The 14874-nt window shown below is 40.3% G+C and overlaps 1 protein-coding gene across 2 annotated transcripts in view; it reads right to left on the bottom strand.

Annotated features, from left to right (window-relative positions):
• Nucleotides 1–14874, bottom strand: part of LOC146026457 (uncharacterized) — a 396721-nt gene that overhangs the window by 71085 nt on the left and 310762 nt on the right. For both annotated transcript variants that reach the window (XR_014454461.1, XM_083157147.1), the window contains exon 4: nt 11377–11579. Coding sequence is in view for 1 of the 2 variants with exons in the window: in XM_083157147.1 (XP_083013273.1) it covers nt 11377–11579 (203 nt within the window). In the remaining variant the exon portion in view is untranslated. The remainder of the gene's footprint in view (nt 1–11376; nt 11580–14874) is intronic.

Here is a 14874-nt window from a genome sequence, read left to right as displayed (position 1 = left end):
TATATAGCTATTAGATTTTCTTCATAGGACTTAAAAAAACATAAATACTAAGCTAAACTAAGCACAAACAAAACGTGACATTTCTATCAGCTTAATAAAATGTTTATATCAAATTTTAACTAAATATGAATGGCTAGAGGGAGAATGCTCATGTTAGGTAATATGTGTGAAGAACAGATCAAAGAGTAAGTAATTTTCCATAAACAACTTGCAGCGCCAGAAGTAAACTCTTTGATTTTAATGGAGCCTGGTGAAATTTACTATTCGTTTAGTTCATAAAAAAAGAAAAAGAAAATAAAAGACTCTATGGGCACTAAGAAGCTTTTTAGACATTAAAGAAAACTTGAGCAGAGCTCTAAATAGCAGCAACATCTGATTGCATGAACTGTATAATCAATTAGTCACAACAAACAGTTCAGCCATCAAATATAGTAAGTTAATGGTGTTTATGAAAATAGGACAGTTTATAGATTGTTCTACAATGGAATGAGGTTTTCAACGGTGTTCTGGACAAATGCCCATTTTCTGGTTACCGTACATCTGTCAATATATATTTCAGGCCAGTATCACAAGGTTAGCAACGAAAGCTACCAGTAAGTGATGTTTGTGAGAAAGGTCATTTAGGCACGGATTGCATTTATTGATGTGATTAGTGCAATGTTCTTTTATAAAATACGCCCTAAGCTCTCAAAAGTTTGACAGTGTTTAGGTTGACACCAAATGGCTGACATCGACAAGGTGAATAGAGACAAAAGGTAAACAAAAGCTAGAGATCAACAAGGAAATGGTTGACACATTAAAAGGTTGACATGCATTTTTTTTCGGATTTTTTTGTGTCAATTTCTAGATTTCAGTACATGGACCCAAATTAGTGTGCTACTGCTCTCAGCACAAGTTACTATTCCCAATTAGAGTCCATGTGGATGGGAAAGTATGAAAAAGTTCTAAAAAAGTAATAAAGAAAACCAAAATAACTCATGTTGACCTTTGCATGTGTCAACTATGTCGACCATACGCATGTCTACAATATGGTGTTGACCTATTGACTGTTGACTTAGACACTGTCATGTCAACCTATTAACCGGATACTGACCCAACCCAACACACTCTTCAGATGTTATGTGCATGGCATCTATGCTTCTAAATTGTTCCTCAACTCAACCTTCCCCACACTGCAGGACACAACTGCATGTGGTAGGGACGGACGGGGCAATGCACAAAAAGTAAGACTCTCCAGCCAAAAGTGGAACAGTTGGTGGTTAAAACTTGAAGAAATGCAGCTATTGACAAAATGTAGAGGTGACCATACACCACTGTGATGTATTGCAGCAGTGTATGGCCATCTGACCCCCCCTTAGATGCACATGTTCCACCGGGGCGGCAGGATCTGCAATATTGCATGCGGTCCTTTCACATGTGATGCATCACATGCAACGCATTCCCCGCCACCGGGAGGGGCGCTGAGAACGAGGTCAGATGGGCAGTAGGTCCAACCTTCGTCTCAGGTCCGATGCGACCAGGAACACGCATCGGTCCAGAGTGGTATGTCAAACACATCCGATTTGGGCCAATTATGACGGATCGGGTGAAATCTGCCCAAATCGGACTAGTGTACGTTCACCTTTACTGTTTTATAGTTTATCTTGTGCACTTGCTATAGGAAGATACAAGTAAACACTGTTGTTGACGGAACATACAGTAGATGGAAAATCTGCATTTTCAGAGGTGTAAGCATCTTCTGCGAAATACATTCCTTTTGAGAAATTTTCTCCCATTTTACTTCCCATTTTGCATTGGCGCCTCAAGTACATTTTAGCTGGAGAGGGTAAAAAGAACGCAGGTCTGTTTTTCAACTGACAAGACACTTGGTTTAATTTTTAAAAAGGAAAAGAAAAAAAATTAAACCTGTTCATCACATTCTGACACCCAGATCCACTCTGTACACATTTCAGGCCTGTTTGTTCGGCTTAGAAAACAGCTGCAGGTGCCGGCTAATTATAACACCATTTCCACAAACAACAACTGGCTTATTGAATTTGCTGCATTTGGTATGCATCCTCCAATAATAGCAAACTACTTTCATTACACATTTAGCAGACTTTCCAGCATTCAAGCTACTCAATTAATACATTATTTACAAGTTAGGGGATATTAAAAACAGATTCTTAATTCACTAATGATTAAGCAGACCCCAGGCTTTATTTCCAATTTGTGCTTTTATTGAAAACGGAAGCAGGAGCAAGGTGATAAAAATGTCACATATTCCATGAGCCTCGTGTTCCAGACGAAGACTTTACATGGCCATTACTTTCTGTTGCAACGTCTAACCTGTTGCAAACTAGAGGGAAGTAAAAGTCGAATACAGAATGGAGAAAGGAACAATTAATGTTGTGGGTTTAATTGAAATTAAATAAAGATCCTGCTGAGAAGTAGCACTGGGCGCACATGTTCATTATACAGTATTGGCTATTTTGAGTTGCCGTTCTCTGCAGGTAGATGTGGTTCAACATTAGAGAAAATTGAAGGTTATTAAAATTTCAGTACGGCTTCATTAATTTAAGTGAACAGCATATTTTAAATACACTTTAAAAAAATGTATTATGTTTTTTTTTTTTTTTTTTATAGGAGCCACACAGCTGTACCTGTAAGTCATGGGGAATAAAAGCAGGAAAAACGAACAAAGAGATATACATATTGCAATAGAACAGATGGTAAATAGGTTTACCTTAACTGTAACATTAAAGATTTAACTGGGTGACTTCTTATTAAGATTTGATTGCATGTAAAACTCATTAAATTAAGTAGGGTTGTTTGGTTGCTGTAGTAGTTTGCCACCTTTTGAACTGATGAACATTTTATGCTGAGTGTATTTGAACTAACAAGACAGACTTGTCGCTGTTGCTTTGTGTCAATTCTGTTGCTCAAATACAGGCAGGTCCTCAGGACTGTACATTCCGCACAATACATCCATTGTATATATTATTATCAGGAACAAAGGCAGAGGGTGATTTTGGTAAATAGTTAGGAAGATTATTTTAAATGGCCTTGAAAGCCAATTGGATCTTCTGTGTTGAATAAGTGATACAAACTTCATCAACCATCTTATAATAATTAAAATCATATATGTACAGTATGCTGCAAAATCCACATGGTGAAGACGTGTGTTTGGATATAAATATTATAATATAAATATTTGAATTCCCTTAGCTGGCGATCACTGGTGGAGAGGCACTCCATCTTACCGGGACGCGCGAGCATCTCACTCGTACATGCGTCCCCATCAACACGGATGTAGAGAGTGCTTTCCCTGCCCGTCTCTGTTTCAGGGAGATGGGCACGGATCGGGGGCAGCTGCTGGGGGCATCGAGGGAGCTGCAGCCGACGGCGGAGGGCTCTGGTGGAACGGGCATGCGAGCATCTCGTTTGACAATGACATAATGTTGACATTGCCAGATTATCGACATTGGTCATGTAGACCGACGGCATCACTTTTTATGTGATTTTAGCCATAGCACTAACCGCAATCAAACCCTAAAATCCATTGTGATATGTCCGCTGACATTCATAATATTAAGAAAATGAAATGCCGGCATTCAGTGGCAACATTCAGACCATGTTGGCATTTTGAATGTGGACAGAATGACTGCTTGCCTTCCTAGATGTATGCCAAAGTGGGTCTAAAGGCATGTTTTAGGGGTATTCCCATGGCTGGATTACGGTCTTCGTGGGTCTGGTGCTGCAAATTTTCAAGGGCCTATTATGAGAAGTGGGGGAGGGGAGGCCATTGCCATGTAGTCATGTAGAACCAATATACTATAAGCCCCAATGTCTCAAATAAGATATAAAAGTACAAAAGTTGCATCATTTAATGTAGAAAAGGGAAATGCAATTTTAATAATTTTGTGCTGCACATCCTGTTTATTTTGTAAATGGGGTGTACTGCTTACATCAAACCCAAATGCTCCTTCATATGCACCAGACAGTTAATATACTTCCATATAGTGAATGTACTATACATATAGTATATGTGGTAATGTCAGACTACATATCTATAATCTGTCTCCAGTTTCCCTCACATCATCCTTTAACTGACAGACGTGTAGGTCTACCATTGGGCCAGTCATGCTGACCAGACTGGTCGGTGTTTACAATTGAATTCCTCCCAACATTTCAACTCTTTTTCTATTTTTGTTACTGTTACCCTCCCAACAATTAGGTAAGGATTCTTTATTAAGTAAATTGCAATGTCCAAGTTATAATATGCCAAACATTTGTGCCCCTTATTCATAATATGCCACAGAGTAGTGCCCCCAATACATAATATGCCAGAGCGAAATGCCTCCAATTGAAAACATGCTACACAGCAAGGTTCCCAATAAAATATGCATATTACATATTTTTCAGAAATTATCTTGCATCAGTCTAAGAAACTATTTTCTCCAAGATAATCAGATTTCCTATCCTTTCTTTGTTATATTAACTCTTCCAATGTTAAGGATGTTGCAGATTTGGATTTTGAACTGTGCTGCAGCTCCTCACCTGGAGCCTCCTCGGCTTAATACCATACTTGAATGAACCAGTAGGGCAGATTTCATCATCCATGGTTGTAACATAGTAACATAGTAGTTATAGTTAGAAAAGACTTGAGTCCATCAAGTTCAACCTTATACAGGACCTGTTAGGTAGTATAGACTAGATGTGCTATCTCCATTTTAGTATTACCTTATGTTCCAATTATGGATGAATAGTGATTAGTTGTACACCTCAATTTTTTTTCTCCAGTAGATGTTTGTCCAATATTTTTTAAATGTGTTCAATATTTCTACCATCACTAACTTTTCAAGAAGAGTCTACCATACATTTATCACCCTGATTTTAAAAAACCCCTTTCCTTCTAAGGGTACGAAACCTTCTCTCCTCTAGTTTGAATGCGTGCCCTCCCATGTCCTAGTTTATGACCTCAGAGTAAAGAGGTTGCTTGATAGTTTAGAATATTGCCCCTGATATATTTGTACATGTTAAGCATGTCTCCCCTTAAACATTCCTAATTTGGCTAGTCTGTCTTCGTTACTTAAGGGCTCCCATCCTTTAATTAGCTTGGCTTCTCTTTTCTGGACTTTTGGATGATAGAATCCCCTACCACCACAATTTGCCTAGATGCCTCAGATTTCCTGTCTCCCACTAAGCCTGATGTGCCAGTCCCCTGGTTGCTAGATGAGTTGGTCACAGCTGGCCCCTCCAGTACTTAAATAGCATCTAGTGCTTCTGATGTGCTAGGTCTCCACAACACCCAGCAGACTCCTCACAATTGATGTCTCCACCCAAAATTCTGAGCAGTCAGTGCAACTTTTGTGTTTGCATTTGCTCTTTGGTTTTAGATAAACATGGCATTGTGCATAAAGATAGAACATCTCTACTTTAGTCGCTTCTGTTTTTGCTGGCTACTCTTCTATGAAAGTTATACTCCTAGCTTACCATGTTGGCAGAGGCATGTAGATAACTGGATGTATGGGTTCTTTATGATTCCTCACATTCTGATATTTGGGTGGATTTGCTGGGACATTCACTCCTGGGATTATAGCCAACTTCATTGTTCTCCATATGCAATCTTCCGCATTGTAGAATGATGGACTTCAAATTGTTTGCAAATGCCTTTATAATCCTTTCCAGACTGATGAGCAGCAACAATTGCTGCTCTTAGAACATCGCAGATGTCTTCGCTCTTTGGCATGGTGTTATCAAAACCTGAATGCTCAAGACCAATCTGCCAAAGGTTCTGTTTTATACAGAGGTGGTAACACTTTCTGATAATAATGAAGTGCACAAGATTAGCAACACCTGGCTCAAATTACCTTTTTTTTTTTTTACTGATAAGAAAACTGTAAGGATAATGGTGTACTAACTGTTTCACACAAATTAGATTATTTTTGTTAAAAAAAAAGAGTGACAAAGTTAAGCTGGTTATGAATTGTCAAATTAGATTAAATAGCTAAAATGTAGGACTTAATAAGGACAACAAGATTGCTTAATGTGTAAAAATACATATTTCAAAGAGGGTGTACTTAAAGATGACTGAATGCTCCGTTCCAAATGCACAGAAAAAAAAATACTCAAGTGAAATTCTAGACATTTTCTACCTAACCTTTATAACATGTACTGTAACCCATGCAGCTTTCTGGGTGCCCGGAATAACAAAAGTCACTGTTCACGCATATCTCCGGTCAATCTCTGGCCTATTTATCACAGGACCAGAGATTGACCGAAGATATGCCTAGCCGGTGACTTTTGTTATTCCAGGCACCCAGGAAGCTGGGGTTACAGTACATGTTATAAAGGTTCGGTAGAAAATATCTAAATTTCACTTGGGTATTTTTTTTTTACTGCAAATAGCAGCTGCAGAAACTACATGTTTAATCCTGAAGCTCTAGTGGGATAAATTACAGGAGGAGGAGATAAATGAAGTGAAAGGGCATCAGCCAGCAGAGTGAGAGCTGATGATGGTTTCCAGTTCCTGAGTGTCCTTGCAAATCCGGACACGTTCGATGTTCTCCAACTACACATAAAGAGGACATCAGATACTTCCGATCTGCAGCATGCAGAGGGGCCATCATCTGAAATGTTATTCCTACTGTAGGTTGGCATAATTCATTTTCAATTATCATTAAATGGTGTCTGAGCATATCACTGTAACCCAACATGGAGCATAGGAGTAGGTTCCTCCCATTCAGTACACAATTGTCTTCACAAGTGATAAAGAACAAAAGAACTAGAAGTAGCTGAAGATGGGCTAATTTTGGTCAGAGGTCCATCTAACACAGCATCATTAATGTCAGGTGTACTTTAAACACAGCAATCACAACAATGCAAACTAGTTTAAAAAAGGTGTGATTGTCCTGGCAGCATCAATAACACAGTGACACTGTCTAGGCACAAACCAAAGCTGGGAGACATAGTTTTTTGTGGAGTCTCAGAGGAGCAAATCATCCTCTCGCATCCAACTTACTTACTAGTGAAATGGGCAGGACTGATATCCTGATTCTTGGTACATTACATTATCATATCTCAGCCTTCCCTGCCAGATGCCATAATTTATAATATTGTACAGGGTGAGGCTTGGCAATTATGATGTTTTTTTGCACCCAACTCCCCCAAACTGTCCACCTTCTGCTCTGTTCCATAAACTCACTTGGGGACTTTACATAGAGATGGAAAGTATGGCCAATATTATAACAAAGCTTGGTCTGTTAGTTTATTGAGTCAATGCTAAATGCTATAACTGCTTAGTGGAATGCATATTAGTGCTCCATACTAACGCTTTTAGAAAAGTTTCCACTCCACTCTGAGAAGCTTGGATGAGTGTGTGGGAGAGGGGGAGAAAGGGGGTTATTGTAGTTCATGTGCAAAATAGAAAATCAAATGGGAAGACTGCACTTGTTGGCCCCCCAAAGATGGGCATGTATCAGCGCTCTTTCTCCAAAATGTTTCTTTGAGTCCTTAACATCGGATCCCAGCTGCTATGATTTAAGGCAGCTTCCAAGGAAAAGAATCATTGTAGAGCGGACATCTCCATAGTAACTGAAGTTCACCATTTGCGTTTGGTTCCTTTCTAAATAGTATGACATTTAAAGGGGGTTCCCATGCGTATTCTGTATAGGATTTATATTGTCTCACATACTTCTAGTGCTTGAGTTAAAATGTAAATTGATAACGGACAAAATTATAAAAACATTGGCTACAGTGACTGAGAGCCTAATCATTCTACTATTGCACTGTATGGTGAACCATCTGCCTTTAACACGGGACTGAATTCTTCTCCAAATGTGACAAATGTTTTCTTTTTAATGTGTGATAATTTAAAAGACATATGGGAATATGGAAGATTTGCCTCACCAACAATAAAATAACACAGAGCGGAAAACATTTTGTAATTCTAATACAGTTCCTTTTGAAAACATGAAACCACTAATACTCGGAGACAAAGAAACATTAATACTGAACATGATCTATAAATGTTCTAGAAATTTGCTTTCCCACATTCTAAATAAAGTTTCATACCAATTAAATCATAAATATCTCTAAGAGGATATCTCCCATAAATACAAACCCAACAGTTCGTAGTTAAATAACAACAATTAAAGACCCAACAGCTCAAGGTCAGGTTCTTAAGGGTACTCTAGCTGTGGTGCGCTGAGGACACGGCACTACCCGGTAACCTTGGCTCTTGTGTGATGGGCGCGTGCTGGGCCATTTTTCAGGAGCCTGTTTTCAAAGCAACTTGAGACGTGCAAAATCTGCAGTGACTCTCTTGACTTGTCGTAGATTGAGATGGCTTGAAAGTCTTTGCACAATAACATTTATGTGCAACCTTCATGTTGGTTCAATAAAAAAGCAACACAGAACACAATAAAACAAATTCATGGTGTTGAGTGCTTGACACAATAACAGGCTTTCATTAAATAGATCCATCAGGAAGTTTCAGACTAATTAATTTTGTGTTTATTCAGCTTTGGAAACCTCCCCCGTACGGTTTCATTTACCATGTAGCTGTTTTGCACAAGTGAATTACTTGTATAGTGACTCAAAGGCATTTAACAATGTCTTTGATATTTTAAGTACTAACTTAAAGGGATGTTTAATTTCTTCCTCATAATGAAAGAAGAAGAAAAAACATAGTAGTGAAACATTTGCCTTCTTCCTGAGTGAAATCAGCGAAGAATGAGGGGAAAATAAGGAACGTTTACTCTGCTTAATGACACAGGTATGCTTAACGTGCAAATACATGTACAGCTTAACGCCATACAATAACAGTACAGTAACATTTACAACTTTTTATTCATTGTAGTATTACGGCAATACAAAACAGGTTGTCAGTGTGCTATGATTTAGTCTGAACAGACAGCAATATTGTACCCCTCTCCGTTGGGAGAAGAGGGCTACCCAGGGCCGGCGCCACCACTAGGCAGCCTTAGGCATTTACCGGCTACTGGAGAGCACCATAGGCCCCCCTGGAGCGTCACGGTGCCACGGGCCGCATCGCTTCACCCGGCAAGCCCCCCCCGGGGGAGAATTGCCGCAGCCAGCACAGCATCGCACGGCACTACCCCCACGTGGAGCAACACGGGTGAGTGCCGGAGTGACCCCCCTGTGGAGTCGGGGAGCGGGTGGGCGATTGAGCGCCCCCTCCCCCCGCCTGGGGCTACCCCCAAACAATTTAATAAAATGAATCAGCTATAATAGTCCTGTTGTTTTAAAACTTATATTCCCATGTTCTTTGTTTATAAATGCAAAACACACACCAAGTACAGTACATTTGTATTTACCAAAGATGAACACAGCACAAAGAGAAAGTCATTTAATCAAACACACCTGATGCAAACTACAAAATGGTAAGAAGTATTTTTAATTAAAAAGTGTTAACTCATATGGAGGGGTTTTCAATCCGGGATTCTGACTGTCGGAATGTCCCGACAGTCGGAATCCCGGCTAATTGCGTCCGACTCTTATTCAATGTTCCGACATTTAAAGAAGAAGAAAAAACAGCGCTGAAAACAAAGAAACTGCATCAAGTATAATGCTGTAATTGAGAACATTTTGTCTCAATAACAGTTTGACTAGCTCTCCTTGGGCACAGTTACCAGCTCCACCCACTCTTTCATGGGCACAATTACCATTATGGGCACAATTATCCTCACTCCCTGGGCACAGTTACCAGCTCCTCTACATCTCTTTATGGGCACAGTTGCTAGCTCTCCTCTTTCTCTCCCTGGGTACAGTTGCCAGATCCCCTCCCTTGGGGATGTCAACACCGCATGGCTGTACAACCATATTCATGTTTAAGGCCACTGGCATCCATATTTGGCTTTAACCCCAATGCCGACCAGCATTTGACATTAACAAATTCAAAACTTTTTTTTTTCTTTGTAGAATTTCAGGGTTTAAAGTGAATGGGAGATTATGTAGTTTGTTTGGGATAGGTGATTTAGGACAACACTTTTGAGAAGTGTACAATGTGGGTGCTATTTTCAGAATTTTAAAATGTTTTTGTTACTTTAAAGTGTTACATTCCTCTGTTCCACCTTGCACATATGTATATATACTCCTTGTACCCTATTTTTGTAATCTGCAATTCATTTCATTCAACACAACAGGTCTTCTTCTCTTAAGCGGTTTACCTACTAATGTATAAAATCTCTCTATTCATCTTGTTGCAACACATTTTACTTCATTTTGATGCAGTTGTTAATTTTCGCTAGAGGAGAATTTAGACCTCATGGGTCAACTGATAAAAGTCCCTAGAAGGGCAACCAAGCAAATAAAAGGGTTGTGGTCATTATGATATGAGGACAGATTAGCAGAATTAGGAATGTTTACGCTGGAAAAGAGATGTTTAAGGAGAGACATGCTTAACATGTACAAGTATATCAGGGGACAATATAACGAACTGTCAGACACCCTATTTACTATAGAGAATGGGACATGTAGGCATGTGCTCAGGCTGGAGGAAAGAAGATTTGTAGACAATACCCTCTTAACTGGTCCTGCAAAAAAATGGTGAACTTGATGGATGTAAGTCTTCTTTCAAACTAAACTACCATTTTACTGCCGGTGGATCCCGAAGGTGAGTATTAGGTTTAGGGTTAAGCACTAGAGGGAGGGTTAGGCTGTGGTAAGGAGTGGTAAGGTTTTAGCCAGTGGCGTAACTATTGCAAATTTGCCGCCACATTTTTTTTCAGCCCCCCCCCCGCATTATGCCAGTACCTGGCCTGCCGCATCTGTCTGCGGTCACGGTCCCGTCTCTTCCGGCTCCTGCTGCTGAATGAAAAGTGACTCTTAGAAAATGGCTGCCCCCATACAGCAGGCCATTTTTAAGGAGACCGCCACTTCCTCTAGCATCCTCAAAAACTGTCTATAGTATGGAGGCAGCCATTTTTTAAGTGTCACTTTTCATTATAGCAGCAAGAGCCGGAAGAGACGGGACTGTGACCGCAGACAGATGCAGCAGGCCAGGTACCGGCAGACGGCAGTGGGTAAAGGTGCCCACACTTTCTCTGTGCCTCCCCACCACCCCGGGGACTGCGGGGCTATAGTTACACCACTGGTTAAGGCTATGGGAGGGAATGGTAGGCATACAAACAGTGATGGAACTTGTGAGTGGTTGGTCAAGGTGGCAAAATATGATTGGGCCCCTCTCCTCCACTAACTCAAGTTCACAAGATGCAACGCAGCAGTGGGCAAAGTAGATCTCAGGGGCCCGATGAAATGCACTTACTGCACCAATGGTAGTTCTGCCTCTGCATACAAACCATTTATACAGCATACAAATATATACACACACATTTCTATTGTACTATTTAAGTCTTACCATTGTTGACTCACCTGAGCATGATGATCTCTGCAATAATGCCAGCAGATACTGCAGCAACATTAAATAACTCATGTGGCTCTGGATTTGGCAGTGTTTTCAGGTAATGGACCGATAAGGGGATAGCGATGATTACTACCAGCATTAAAGCTAAGACAAATAGACTTTTCCACTGATACAGGAATATTTTCCATGCCGATCCCTCCTGAAGATGATACTACAAGACAAGAGTGTTACAGAATGTATATTAGTCTTGAGCATTAAGTTTACAAAGATGGGAAAGGGAGCCACAAATCAGAATCTACCATTACTACTTTTACATTTGTGCATGCGCATAATGATCAATGTGGTTTGGAATTACAGACTAGCATTAACAACGAAATTGAAGACTATTTGTCTTTTTTTGTTCTTTCTAAAACAGTTCAGCAGCAAATAGTTTTGCAGAGTTAATTGTGATCCCTTTAATGTAAAAGTGTAGGAAATCCTAGTCACCATACAGTACTTGCTGAAATGCTGGATATTTTACTTCCCCCCAGTGCCCAGGGAGAGACCGGTAGGGCATTCTGGAGAACATAAGCAGGTGGCATGGTGTTATCAGTGAAAGCAGTGCTGTAATGAAAGATTCATAGCGTCAACAAACCCCACCCCTTCCCATTAAGGAAGTCTCCCAGACATTCCATGAGAGTAAGCAATATGCTATGCATGAGGAATGCAGATATAACCTTGTAAAAAACACTGAAATTCATAAATGATAACACTCAAACAAAAAAACAAAAAACATTGATTCCCTGTGAATTGTAGATTAATAAATAACGTAAATTAATAAATAATCTTGCTACTAGGACTTTTCCTTCTCTGTTCAAACATTCAGTGATTACTGCCATTCTGAAAAAAAATACACAATTCTGACCCTAACTCTCTCTCAAACTACAGTCCTATCTCTCAGCTCCCATGCCTCTCCAAGCTACTCAAAGGATTTGTCTACTCTTGCCTCACACACTTTCTTAACTCTCACACAGTATTAGACCCACTCAAGTCAGTCTTTCATTCCCAACACTCCACTGAGACAGCACCGTCTAAAGTGGTGAATGATCTGGGGCGGGATTCTCCAAACAAAAAATGCAGTAAAAACCCTGGGGATTTACCGCACAAAAAATGTAGTAAAAACCATGGGGTTTTACCGCATTTGGATATGCAGGAAAGCGCGATTGGTGGGTTTTCACTGCGGGGGGTATCGCCAAGGCTTCTTAATGCCACCAATGCTGCCGCACATGGACCCCTGCCATCTCACACCGACCCCCCACACCAGCGCTGTGCTGCCCGGACCAACTCCTCCTCCCTGCACTGTAAATCCTCTTCCTGGTGCAGGAAGGAGGAAGAGTGCCCGCCCGCAGCAGCAGAAGTACCCAGCCGGGTAAGATAGGGAGGGGGGAGCCGCCAGGACCCACTGCACATTGCCGGCCAGATCTCAAAGGACAGCTCTTAACGCAAAAGCTGTCCTTTGCCATAATTATTGCATATGTTAGGGCATGTGTGATAATTATGTCTACGGTAGCCGGCAATGTGCGGCCACGGATGTTAGAGAATCCCGCGACTTGTCACTGCTAAGTATAAAGGTCATTTCTCACTGCTCATTCTTCTACATCTTTCTGCTGCATTTGACACTGGTGATCACACTCTTCTCATACAAATACTGCACTCCCTAGGTCTTAATGATACAGCCTTTTCCTGGTTCTCATCTTTCTTTTTTGATCCCTCTTTCAGTGTTCGCTACTCTGACTCTACCTCCTCTTCACTACCTCTTTCAGTCGGAATTCCGCAAGGCTCTATCGTATGTCCTCTGCTTTTCTCAATCTACACCTCCTCTCTTGGCAAATAAATCAGCTTTTTTGGATTTGAGTATCACTAGTATGCGGATGATACTCACATCTAACTATCAACCCCAGAGTTGTCACCTGTGTTGTTGGTTTTGGGCCGAGTCTCTGATTGCCTCTCTGCCATTTCATCTTGGATGTCTTCTTGTCACCTCAAACTCAATATTTCCAAAACGGCATTAATTATATTCCCACCAGCCAAGAACAGTTACCATCCTAAATTATCCATAACTGTTGACAAGTTAACAATCTACCCTAACCCACAAGCTCGTTGCCTAGGGGTCATCCTCGACTATGAACTGCCCTTTGTTACCCACATTCAATCTGTCTCCAAATCATGTTACATGCATCAAAAAACATATCCAAAATATGACCGTATCTCACACAAGACACTACTAAATCTCTTATTCATGCACTAATTATATCCTACATTGATTAATGCAATAGCCTCCTAACTGGTCTTCCCAAGAACAGACTCTCGCCACTGAAATTCCTTTTAAATGCCGCTGCTAGACTCTCATCTTTTGCTGATCCGCTCTGCCAGTTCCTCCTTTGGTTGCCTGTATCTTAACATATTCAATATAAAATACTTCTACTTACATATCAAGCTATAACCATACTACACCAGCATATATATATTTACTTATTACAAAATATCTCCAAACTCGACCACTGCGCTCTGCGTCTCTCTTCTGCGTGGATCACTAGCTCCCATTCACTATTACAGGACTTTCATCAGGCTGCTCCCACCCTATGGAATGCCCTTCCATGCTCAATAAGAATCTCCACTAGCCTCCAAACTTTCAAGCTTTCCCTGAAAACTCACCTCTTCAGGCACTTATGTATTATATAGCTTCCCTTCTGGACTTGCAACTTGGTGGGATTGCTATGCTAGTACTGGTGCCTGTCCTTGTGTTTCCCTCCTATGTCCCTAAAGATTGTAAGCTTGCAGCAGGGACCTCCAACCTCCAAGTCTGTCTGTTGTTACCCAGTTTGTTTTATCACTGTCTACAATTGTAAAGCGCAATGGAACTGCTGCGCTATATAAGAAACTGTAAATAAAATAAAATAAATAATAAATAACATTTATTTAAAAACTTCTTTATCATAATTTTCTTTTAAAAAAGTTATAATTTTTTTGATAACTTTGGATACACAGTACAGCACAAAAACTGGTTTTGCCTTGTAAATGATTGCTGTTTAAAAAAAAAAAAAAATCCAAAATCGTCTGGCATCCAAACCTCCAGCAAACCCGGACTCTATTACATACTGTACGTCCCTCTGGTGTTTACAAAAAGAACATGAAGAAAAATATTTTTGGTCAGTTAGTATTAAGAAATGTTTTAATACATATTGTTATGGTGAGGCACTAACTGAGTATTTGCACAAATAAATAGAAAATATTACGAATGACAAGGGCAGATTCTTTGAATTTGGCAATGTAGTTGAGTTCCTCAGACACCTATATATTAAAAGCGCATTCCATTAAAAGTAAACCATACGACCCAAGGATAGCAACTCTCTCTAAAGATCTTTTGAACAGTGAATATGCGTCACAATCCCCAGAATATCCAGTTCACACCTTTTTTTCGGACCAATATGCTTCACAGCAATGACCTGCCGACTCCTTTGCTTGCT

Source organism: Crinia signifera, chromosome 8, assembly GCF_055691185.1.
Source record: "Crinia signifera chromosome 8, ASM5569118v1, whole genome shotgun sequence".
Taxonomy (NCBI): Eukaryota; Metazoa; Chordata; class Amphibia; order Anura; family Myobatrachidae; genus Crinia; species Crinia signifera.
This window is presented reverse-complemented; position numbering and strand designations above follow the sequence as displayed.